At 57.7% G+C, this 11,796-nt stretch overlaps 1 protein-coding gene across 1 annotated transcript in view; it reads right to left on the bottom strand.

The window, feature by feature from the left end:
* Positions 1-587: 587 nt before the first annotated feature.
* The window catches only part of SYNJ2 (synaptojanin 2), a 71,625-nt gene continuing 60,416 nt past the window's right edge, over positions 588-11,796 (bottom strand). The window contains exons 23-29 of the mRNA XM_004674158.2: positions 11,179-11,347; positions 10,616-10,786; positions 8,094-8,228; positions 6,718-6,830; positions 5,272-5,380; positions 3,725-3,876; positions 588-2,696 (exon numbers count right to left, since the gene is read on the bottom strand). Of these exons, the coding sequence (XP_004674215.1) occupies positions 1,962-2,696; positions 3,725-3,876; positions 5,272-5,380; positions 6,718-6,830; positions 8,094-8,228; positions 10,616-10,786; positions 11,179-11,347 (1,584 nt within the window). The 3' untranslated portion in view covers positions 588-1,961. The remainder of the gene's footprint in view (positions 2,697-3,724; positions 3,877-5,271; positions 5,381-6,717; positions 6,831-8,093; positions 8,229-10,615; positions 10,787-11,178; positions 11,348-11,796) is intronic.

The raw sequence follows: 11,796 nt of genomic DNA, 5'->3' as shown, positions 1-11,796 counted from the left end.
GCTGCGCCACCAGGGAGCGCCCCATGGTTCACACTCTTACCTCAAGAGGGGGCTGCCTGGCTGGGGGTTCTGAACCCTCCTCTTCCTCTCCCTTGGAAACGATGGCCTGACACTTTCCTTCTTCCCAGGCAACTCCCAGGGCCGGGGGGAGGGGGGGAAGGGGGGCGCCTGGGGGTCCTGACCACCTCAGGGACCCGCCCTGAGTTACTCTGCTAAGAACAAACCTGGACGCGACCTGAAGGCCGTGGCCCCTCCCCTCGGTCGGAGGCACCCAAGCCACAGCGTCCTCTTGGTGTTCCCTGCAGAGATGAACATCGCTGGGGTCTCCGAGATGCACCGAGCAAAGGAAGCACCGAGCGTGGGTCTGCTGGCCGCTTTCAGGCCCACGTTTTAGCCAAACGATTGCTTGTTTTTTCTTCAGCTTAGCTCCATGGTTAAAAAAACGTCCCCCAAGCAAAAACTCAGGGGAGTAAGGAGTCATCACACTCGGTCCAGAATAGAAGCTAGCCCAAGGGGATACCCGCGGTTCTCGCCGCAGCTGAAAATAAACGAGTCAGGTTAAGAAGAACACAACATTTAATGGGCACTTTTTACAATTTCAGTATAAATTATCACTTCAAATACACAGGACAGGCTTTTATTCGTTGCGAGTGACCTGATACACGCCTTTGCGGCTTTCCTGTCTAAGGAAATGACTTCTTTATAGTGTTTTCATACATGACTTTGGGTAGACTTATATACATGGCAGGAGAATTTTATTCGGGGCCTTGAACGTCAACAAAATGATTCGTTTCGTGCAGCAGCTCTCCCTGACCTGCCACGCGGCTTGTTAGTGGCGGGGGTGGGGGCCGTGGCCAGCCGCGGACTACTCGCCAGCTCAGCTGCACCCACAGCAGGATGACCGGGTCCGACCGGACGCACCGCACTGAGCTTTTGCCAGCGATTTACTGGCAAAACTGCGACCTGCAAGCGCCTCGCAGCCTGGCACGTTCCTTTTCGATGTACAGGTGTACGGGTGCCTTTTTCAGTGATGGAGTAGGCAAAGCAGGCGTGTTCGGAATGTGTAGAAGGAAACACGTCGGGCACAAATTAACCGAATACGCCTGCAGAGACGCAAACGTGGATGGCGCCGGGGGGGCTCTTCCCTGAAGCCACGGCCAGGCGAGCCGGGACAGAGACACAGTCTTTGTCTTGTATACCAGGGGGCGTCGATACTCTGGCCGGCGTGAGCTGTCATGTGCGGTGTGCTTACCGGCTGTCGACCAAAGGGGAACAAAGACTCCGCGAACTTCACTGGACGGGGGACAGAGAGTGGAGGTCGGCCTCGGGCGCCCCAGCCCGGGCTGTCACGGCCACGTGGCAGTGTCTGAGACTGTGCCACTCTGGCCAGGGATGCGCAGGGGAAGTTGCAGGCAGAAGCCCCAGTCTGCAACAGGAAGTTGCGTGTGTTCCCCACAGTTCTCACGCCGGCGAGGGCAGGCGCCCATGTGGCTGGCACGGCCGTGGTAATGTACGTCCAGTCTCTGGCTGCCCCACTTCAACCTGGTGTCCAAGGCTCTGCCCAGCCACAACCACGCCCGGCCTGAGTGCCGGCCTGCTCAGGCATCGGCCACCCGTGCCATCGAAAGGCCAAATGCCGCCGCATTCACATGTAAACTGAACAGACGTGACCCCACGGGTATGCTCAGCGCACCCCCTTCTCGCAGCCACACCCCCATTGCATGGTGCCCCCCACCTGAGGGACCCGTGGTGCGCCCCAGGCGGGAGTAAAGCCTGTCATGGTGTCGAGTCTCATCTTATCGAACAAGAGACACAGATTCTGTAAACCACAAGGAGTGACAAGCAGCAGGTCTTTTTAGTGCCTTTAAATAGATGTCTCTCTGACTTGGGGGGCACGGGCTTTTCCCCACAAAGTGAGGCCTGAGGGGACAAGGACAGCCTGTGAGCACGGCTGCCGGCCGTCATGTCTCTGCCAGAGGGTCGAACACCTGCAGCACCGTCCTCTTGTCCTTGTCGCTGATGGCCACCCAGGGACCGGAGTCCTGCTGCCTGTGCTCGGGCGGGGGGTCCCCGGTGGCCCGGGCACTGCCCTGCGGGGGCACTGTGCACACTCTTCCCAGCCGCCGGCTCCCCGGGTCCAAGGCCTCGGAGCTCTTGGACAGCCAGGCTTTATTCAACAGGTTCGGGTGCTGGAGAAGGTTCCAGAAAGGATCCCGATCCCCGCTGGGCAGGGGGGCCGCCCCCGGCTTGGTCTCCTTGGGGCCGTCGGCTTCCGGGCTGGGAGCAGGTGAGGTGCCAGGAGGAGCTGGCTGTGGGGAGAGCACGCCCCCGGCGGGCTGGTAGCCAGGGGGCCCCTCGCTGGGGCTGCCCCCGCCCTGGGGGCCCTGGAGGCTCTGGCTGCCGCTCTGCAGAACCTGCAGGTGGAAGGCCGCTGGGGCTGACTTCTTCCTTCTGGGGGGGACCTGGGGCACACGAGGCGGGACCTCCAGAGGGGGCGGCGTGGTGGCTCCGGTCACAGGGGTGCCGTGGCCTGGCCCTGGCTTCCCACCGCCGGGCCTCCGCTGGGAGCCTTTCCCGGGCGGCAGCGTCCTTGGCTTGGGAACAGGCGGGACAGCGGAAGCAGGCGGGGCTGCGAGGCTGGGCTCCGGGGGCCCGATGGTAAAGTGGGCAGCGGGTTGCTCTTCGGGTGACTCAGGCTGAGAAAGGGCACGACAGAGGGTCAGCGTGAGGCCGGGAGTGGGCAGCCAGAGCTCACGCCACAGCCAGCAGGCGGCAGGGCAGGGGTGACTCTCCGGAGCGGACATTCCCGGGCTCAGGACCTAAGAATGCCTGGGAGGCGGAACCGCCGCTCGGCACAGAGCAGCACAGGCAATGCAGGAACCCGGAGCCCGCCGGGCAGTGGGGCTTCAAAAGCAAGGCCACAGCAACCACGGAGGTTTTTTTGTTACCTTAAGACGGGGTTACGTTCGCCCCCTTCCAAACAGGCCACCGCCTTGGAGAGTGAGTGTGGAGCGGGCTCGGCCGAGCACCTTACAACTTACAGGACAGCCTGGAGCCAGGAAGGGACGAGCGGACACACTTGCTCCTTGAATCTTGCTAATGTAAATCCAGAAGGTGGGAAACTTTACCCTGGCGCCTCACCCTCAAGACCAGCCCCCGGCCCTGCTGGACCAGGTCGGGGGCCGCAGCCGCCGTCAGCCTCCAGGGCGCCCTCCCGAGAGCAGCAGCGGCAAAGGCCCGCGGCTGGGCCCACGGTGGGCCGTTCCTGCCCTGGCTTTTACAACCCAAGACAAAGCAGGCATGAGGACGCGGAGGAGGGGAGCGGCCTCTCGCTAGGCAGGAAGGCGGACAGCAGAAGCAACGCGCCACGGAGCAGCACGCAGCCACACTTGCTGGGGTGGTCACGCACGGCCGCGGGCCATTACCGAGGGGCCCCCATCAGAGCCCCGAGATCACACGGGCGATCCGGCCGTCTCTGCGGGCGCCAGTCTGTGGGCGGCCACTGTCCCGACCAACTCATGCCTTTGAAGCAGCAAGCAAGGCTGGGGGCTGGGGAGCGAGAGCAAAAGACAATCTGCAAGAAAAGTGGCGAGAAAAGCTGCAGCGTCCACAACTACCCGGTGGCCGTCAAGCCCGGGCCCGGCAAGCGCGACCGTTTCTCTGACACCAACAGAAGCTACAGGAGAGGTCGCAGGGGGAAGAGGCTTGGCCGGCAGGTTCTTACCTTTCCCGTCCTCTTCCAGGTTGGCTTCTTGATGGCAGGAACTTTGGGTGCGGGGCGCCGGGGCAGGATAGTGGGCACCCCCGCTGGTGGCTCTGGTTTGGAGGAGCCTAGGTCTCTCAGAGTTGAGGCGTTTAGTGCTTCTCCTGGGGCACCTGAAACACATAATTGCAGGCTCAAGCGTGAAGGGCCAGCAGTTTGCTGCAGGACTTAGTCTTGGGGCCATCCATCCAAAAGGAATGTTTCAGCACAATGTACTTCATTGTTTCTAAAAAAGCAGCCTTCCGCTCTGTCCCCAGCTTCTCACTCTCGCCTTCCCCGTTGGGGCTCAAGAGAGGCTTCCCTGGGGCTTGGTGAGGGCCTGACATCACACACAGAGTTTGACATGTGTCTCTCAGGGGAGATGATCTCAAACTTCTCAAAATCTCAGCAGGGCCCATGACCAAGAAAACGTGACCTTGGAGCCCAGAGGTTTTCAAACTTCAAACCTCTTCTAATCTCTGTATTCCATGTCTCCTCTCCAGCCCAGGCACCACTAACAACAACTTCCTGTCTTCATGGATTTGCCTGTTCTGGGTACTTCTCTTGGCTTTTTTCACTTTGGATACCATTGTCAAGATTCACCTGTGACATGGCAGGTATTAGCACGTCATCCTTTTTAACGGCTGAGTAATACTCCATGGTGGCCACACGTGTTGCTCATCTGTGCATGTTGAGGGCACTTGGATTGCTACATTCAGATGACTCATTCAGATGGCTTTCACTCCCCATAAAGAAACCATTTGTGATGCTGTTACATGAGTGTTTCACAATCTCCTACTTCATACCCTCATTAAATACTATTTATTAGGATTAGAAGCATATTAAATATCCTGTCTAAAAGCTAATTAGGCAATTGTAACTGCATGTGGCTTTTCAGAGCCAGTCTCCCTCTTGAAAAGAGATTCTCCCATGGACGTGGGGGAGTGTCGTGGTGTCTTGGTGTGGGGGTGCACCACACAGTTCTGTAAACCAATGTTACCTCAACAAAGGTAATTAAAAAAGAAGAAGAAGAAGAGGAGTCCAGTACAAAAAAACTTAATTACCAGTGATTTTGGATACATGGGGGGAATTCCACATTAAAATATCATTAACATGGGTAACAAGTACAAGAGAAATGACAAAGTATGGTGAAGAGGTTTTTGTCTTAAATTTAGAAAGTGGATTTGTAACTGAAATAGGATGAGCACTGCTCAGTTTATTTTCTGCAGAGCAGTATGGGTTACGTGTTTACAACATGAACCTTCTTTAAGATTCATTTTTATTGATGTTAGTCTCTCCCTTAAGTGCTGCTTAATAAACCTGAGGTTATTTTTATGTACTTACTGAACTTTAAACATATCATCTTGAATAGACAAATCTTAGTGGAATCTTACAAAATGTTGCTAAAGGACACTTTTATCTTATACTGCCTCTGGGGAAAAAAACAAAGTTATTTTCGTTCCTAGGCCCCTTTGGCTGGGAAGGAGAGGAACTTTCCGGACCAGGGAGCGGCCCAGTGCAACACCTACCTCCTCTGGCTTCCAGAAGACATCGGATTGCTGCCTCCGCCTCCTGGGCGTTGGTGGTTTTGATCTGCTTGACGTTGTAGGGTTTACTAATCCCAGTCCTAGCTTTGGGCTTGGGGACAGAGGCAGAAGAGCAGCGTGTCAGTGTCTGTGGGACAAGAACCTCCAGCGCCTTTCCCATGGCGTCACCGAGGTGACGGGAGCTTAAGTGCCAACCTCGATGCCGCCCTCAGGCCTCCCCACCCACCCGCTCCCTTGTGCCAGGAGGAGGAATGCCATCCTCGTCAGGGCTGACAGCCTCGCCTCAGAGTGGTGACAGGTTCCGCAAGGTGGACCAACCGTCCTCTGGCTTTATTTTAATAACCAGAGAAGAACCAGAAAGAACCATCAGCGGCCACGCTGTCCACCCCCCAAAGGAGCAGTGTGTTTCCTCAAAAGTGGCTTTTTTAGCCCTTCGCCTTCCTACCTCTGGACCCAAACCTCTGGGACGCCATGGTTGGACAGGCTTCTTTACTGTAGACCACTGGTGTCTAGTCAATGCCCACTCCTGCTGTGGACAGTGAGCGAGTGGCCGGGCCCAGCCCTCTGCCCCATCTTGGGACACCTCCTGCCTCATGCTCTTGAGATGGCCGCCTGCGTCTTCCTCGGCAGCCCCTGCGTCACCTCCGCCCTATCTGCGGCTCGCCACGGCCCTGACTATCCCCAGAGCCGCTGGCCCAGGGCGCCTGCCACCTGCCATATGTCCTTTCAGTTCCTTCCCTCAATTACCTCTACACAGAAATGCTCATTATCTCATCAAGACAACCAATGTCTCCAAGTGTTGGGGGGAAAGGATGTCCTGAAAGAACTCTACAGAAACAGGTTCTGTGGACTCCATCCATACCTCAACACCAGAACTACAAATCCCAGCATCACCAAAGGGAGGGTTGCTGGAACCCCAGGGCGGAGTCGAGCAGCCCTGTTTCTTATAAAACCAGGCACGTGGGCTTGGGGAGTCCCTCGGCCTAGTGACGTACAGCTGGTCTCTTGGAAACTTCTCACCGGCGTCCAGCATGACCAGCTCTAGGTCAGTGGGCCTGGTCGGATGCCGTCACCAGCTTCTCTCTCTCGTGCTCTTCCTCTGAGTGACTCCTTTCCCTTTCCCTTGTAAATAAGCCCACTGTACCCTCTTTGTGTGTGCCAGCAGTTGAGCTATTATAAGTCCCTTTAAGTGCCCGGGCGAACACCCAGTCAGGCGACCAGTTCACATCGGGGGTTGCCCTGGAACACGGTGGCATTTGATTTTCTCCTATTTTCCCTCTGACCAGTCCTTGCCAAGGTCACAGCCAAGCATTGGGGACGCAGGTGGATGGTCACAGGGCTGAAGCGAGAGCAGAGGCGGCCCCGGGTGACCTCAGCGGTGGATGTACTGAGGGTGGCTCCTTGGGTTTGAAGCACAGGAGAACTCACCACCTGCTGAGACGCTCCCGGCAGAAGCTTTGCGGCCTGCAGGATCGAGTACTGCCCGTGGGTGCCGGAGGAGAGGGATGCATCCGAAGCCGACTTCTTCACCGCTAAGCTTGCTGAAAAGACCCAGGAGGCACGGCTCAACGCAGGGAGCTGCTGGCCGCTCTGAGGCAGGTACCCACGCAGCCGGAACAAGCAGCGCGCAAGGCTGGTGGCCCACGCCGACCCCAGCCCCGGCCAGGGTGCCCGACCCCCGCCTGGAGACGTTCAGGTCAGACATTATTTGAACACACTTTAACCTAAGATCTCAGACCCGGGAGCTTCGAAACTGACCCGGCACCTCTTCTGCCGGTGACTAGAAGTACACCAATGTTGTTGGGACAATGTTTGGGAAATGTTTTGGGACAAAATCAAACATCCAGGGTAAGTGCTAGTAAGCTATGCGTGTGGCCACTAACAGATCGCATTTTTCAACATTTAGTGACACACACATTCCATGAAAGACAACGAGCACGCGAAACGGGCCAGTTTCGGAAAACAAACCAAAACCCACGCTAACAGCTGCGCAGAGATACGAGTATCGAGGAGGGCTGATGAGGGCTTTGATGAACAATCACTATCTCTAGTGAGCTTTCAACTGTGCTCATCTTTATCTATTTTTGTAAATCTTCTAAACGTGACAAATTTTACTTTCAATTTTATTCTATCAATTCAGAAGAGTAAGAAATATGTTGTAAAAGGCACACAGCTCCCCACTCCTGTGCAGGAAGCCGGACGCCGGCCTGGGCTGGGGCCCGTGGGCCACGCCAGCGCGGACAGCACTGTGGGCAGCAGGTCCTGACTTGTCTGCAGCTTCAGGCACAGCGCTAGAGGAGCACCGTTTCCGAGAAGCTGGGGAGCCCAGCCCCGTCGGAGGGGCCGGGCTGGGAAGCTCTTGCTGGCAGGTCGGGGCCCGGGGCCCGCAGACGCCCGCTCACAGGACCCTGGGCGCCCTGAGTCCTGACCAGTCTGAACAGGGCAGGCCGCAGGCGAGGGGAGAGGATGCTGTGAGGCACTGAGGGCTGGGGAGGAAGGAGCCAGAACAGTCCCGGCCTGGCCGGGCAACCCGTTTCCCATCCTGGATCCTCACGCTGAAGGCAGCTTAAAGCAAAACAGCTCAGGGGCCAGGGGTCAGCCTCAGAAAGAAGTCGCTTGGGGTGCCAGGAGCCACCCACCATCTCCCATCACAAGCCCGTCCTGGATGTGAGACAGGGGCTGGGGTGGGGGGCGGGGGCAGCCCGGGGCGAGGCAGGCAGGGGTGGAGAGTGCAGCAGGTGGAGTTAGCAGCAGGCCCTCATTCCCAGCAGGCAGCGTGGCAACTGCAAGCCAGCAAGTCTTACTTGGAAGGGGGGGTCTCTGTGGCGGCTGAAGTGGCCGAGGCCTATTGGGGACCGACAGAGACCTGCTTGGAGAGCGGTGGCGGGGATCCCCAACTGCTTCCAGCTCCTGCTTTAACTCCACCAGGTCAGCGTCATCTGGAGGACACGGCAGGACGTGAGTCAGGTCAGTGAGCAGGGCTGGGGGCGGCGAGCTCCCGGGGCAGCCGGCCACCCCCTCTGTGGGCAGGGCGCGGCAGGGGCACGATGCCTGCTTGGAAGCCAGTGAGTCAAGGCTGTGCAGACAAGACACTGAGTGGGTTCAGGCACAGGCTGTTTCCTGTGGAAACAGTCAACAGCACTTGCACAGAGGGCGGAGGCAGCAGAAACCAGGGTCCCTCAATTTTAATTCTTCGCACTGACACGGGACAACTGTTCTGGAAGCTGAGAATATTCCCACTTCTCTGCCAGCCCCCAGCATGGCGTCTCCCTGCTTCCAGTCCGGCATAATGTCGGTAGCAGCAGCTGCTACCTTCGCCACCTTGATTTGTCCTGCTAGTACCGTCTACGGTCGCCCCAAAGCAGGCAGGAGGGTGCTGCTTCTGTTTGCTTACACACACACACACACCCCATAAACTACTGAATTACCTGCAAATTCAGTACAATTTTAGGGCTTCTCGCCCACAGCACTGCACGGCCAGATTCATTCCATTTTGGTTCAGGCACCATCCACCCCTCGAGCCCAAGCCCACCTTGAGGCCGAGCTGGGAGAGGGGTCAGCTAAGGGGAAAGCCCGCTCGTCTGTGGCGTGAGAGCCCTGGGGGTCGATCTAGCCAAAGAGGCACCTGCGCTCTCGCGGCCCTGCTCCCAAGAGACTGCTGGAGAGACTGGCCCTGAGAGGAGCCAGGTCACAGCTGCTCACCAGGGGAGGCCCAAGGGTAGGGGGCCGTGGGGCTGCATCCTAGGAACTATGAGCCGCTCTCCTGTCCAGCTCACAGAACCAGGTGGACTAAAACATATTCTGAGCCATATGCTATTCAGCCCATGTGATGTTCTGCCCTTCAGGCCGGAATGACACACAATGACGCTAATGCAGACTCTTAAGTGTATAGTAACATCATGGACTCGAACACCACCCTGCCATCAGGGCACGACACTGACTCTCCCTCATGGGATTAAATCAGAAAAGTTTAGAGAGAAAAAAAAAATACTCAGAAATGTAAAAAAAGTGGTCACTGGATGGAGCTTCCATATGATCTGGCAATTCCATGCCTAGGTACCTACCCAAAGGACACAAAAACATTCATTCAAAAGGACACCCACACCCCTGTGTTTATTACTGCTCTATCTACAATAGGGAAGATGTGGAATCAACTCAAATGTCCAAAAATAGATGACTGGATCAAGAAGATGTGGCACATGTACACAGTGGAATATTACACAGCAATCAAAAAGGTAAACCATGCCTTTTGCAGCAATATGGATGGAGCTGGAAGGGATCATGCTCAGTGAAACAAACCAGAAGGAAAAAGAAAAATACTGGATGGTTTCACTCATAGCAGGAGCACAGAGATAGGACAGAAAAGAAAAAGCCATTGTAATACAGTAAAAACAAAATCAATGAACCACTATAGAACAACTATGGAGACATTCTACAGGGGAGGAGAGGGAAACGGGTCAAAAAGAGAGCATGGGACTGTGGCGATGGCACACGGGTGAACTGGTGGTGAGAAGTCCATGGGATTACAACCGAGATGAAAAAAATGTACAAAATGAAGAATGATCTAAAAAATAAATACATTAAAAAAAAAGAAAAAAAGTGGTCATTTGAAATACAGAGGAAAAAGGAATTATCACGAGCTGGTGTGTTACAGGGGTACCCATTATAGGGGTACAGCCACAGGAGTACCAGCTGTAAAGAATACAGACATTAAAGCCACTGGAAAGTCAGCCTCCGGGGGCCCAGCCCCACCCTGGGAGGGCCCCCATTTTAGTCCTTTCGGGGCCCTGTTGGTGATACTGTAACTGCTCAAACGCTAGAGCACAGAAGGGCACCGCGCTTTCTCCTCGAGGTCTGGCGCACAGAGCACGGAGCTGGCCCTCATCTGCAGGAGCGTGCACGCCCAGAGGGCCCCGCGGCAGACTCGCCCTGACCTGGCCTGGAGCAGGCCGGCTGGTGCTGGGAGGCACCGGGGGGGGCCCACCCAGGAGGAAGCCCACGCCCCGTCTCTGGAGAAGGCCTCTGCATACTAGTCCACACAGGCCCTGCCCTGGAAGGCCCCTGAGCCACGCCCACACGTCCCGGCCTTCGCCCACTCCACAGCCAACCAACAGCGCTGTCCCCAGCCTGGCCCTGAAACCTACTGCCCTGGCTCCCTCCCTCAGCCGAGGGTGGCCGCTTCGAGGCCACCGTCTGCGCTCCCTGCAGCACACTGGCCTCCTCTCTGCACAGGGAGCCGCCTCCAGCGCAGCAGCCTGTGACTTAGATGGCGCCGGTGCAGCGGGGGGACTCGGGCCAGGCAGAGGAAGAGGAAGGTGCCGGCTACCTCGGTAGGGCGGGTGCTGCTTCTTGGTGAGAGCAGGTGAGCTGCTGGGGGGAGCCGCTGTCGAGGGGCGGGGGGCCTCGCAAAGCTCGTCCGCCCCCAGCTCGCCGTCCGAGGCCACAGGCTGACTTAGTTCATCCACCAAATAGTCCTCGTCATCTTCAAGGATGTCCCCTTGGGGAGGAAACGAGTCATAGCAGACAATGAGGGTCAGAGCACAGCCTGTCGGCCTGGGCCTGTTGCAGTGCTGAGCCTAGGCTCAAGTCAGGACGCCCTCTGCAGCCACGTTGGGGGGACGGGTCCCCAAGTCCAGGCACACCGGTCCAGTCCTCATGGCCCCCAAGTCTCCGGCCACTGCCGTCCATGCTGCTGATGGGTCCCCAGGCTGCCGTCACCATCTCAGGTGCAGGGAAACTGCCCAGCTCACGCCACACCACCTCTCCCCCCACAAGCCTGGGGCAGCCCTGGGCAGGGCTCAGGGGGACGGTGAAGCTCCCAGCCGTCGCCAGGAGAGCTCTTGCCTTCCCCTCCTCGCCACCCCGACGGCACCCTCCAGAGCCACCCACCTTCCAGCTCATAGTCCAGACTCGTGAAGTCGAAGCTCTCCTCCAGCAAGCACGAGTTGGCGGTGGGCGACACGGAGGCCACACTGTCCTGCTTCCGGATGACCCCCTCCTGCAGGCCGCTCAGCCAGTCCTTCGTCTTGGGTCTAATCTTCACGGCTCTTCCTTTCACCTGCGGGGCACAGCGGCACCCCGGGTCAATGCGGGGGCCACAGCTGCTCCCTTTGACCCCCAAGTTTTTCCCGCGCACGCTCATCATCGAGAGGGGCCCGTCGTCACACTTGGCAGGAAAACCAGAGTTGGGGCCCAGGCCCCCTCAGCGCGCCCACTCGTGTCCACGGAAGTGAGCTCCTGTCTCCGCTCTCCATTCACGGGAATGCGAAATCGGCGTCATCATCAAGATGGAGCGGCGGGACCACACGGCCCAGACGGTGCTGTCCGGAGGGGCCAGCAGCGCATGGGTGCTGCCCTCCGGGACGTGCTCGTCCCGGGATTGTCCCTGGGCCCCTCAGTGGACATTGCAGAACGACGCAAGGGAACGGGGTCCCTGCTGCTGGTGCCATTGCCGCCCGCCCCTAAAGACACAGAGGAGGGGACCCCTCACGAGCCATGGCCCCGCCC

Source organism: Condylura cristata, unplaced genomic scaffold, assembly GCF_000260355.1.
Source record: "Condylura cristata isolate star-nosed mole 26May11 unplaced genomic scaffold, ConCri1.0 scaffold00001, whole genome shotgun sequence".
Classification (NCBI taxonomy): Eukaryota; Metazoa; Chordata; class Mammalia; order Eulipotyphla; family Talpidae; genus Condylura; species Condylura cristata.
The sequence above is the reverse complement of the archived record's forward strand: the minus strand, read 5'-3'. Positions and strand labels throughout refer to the sequence as shown.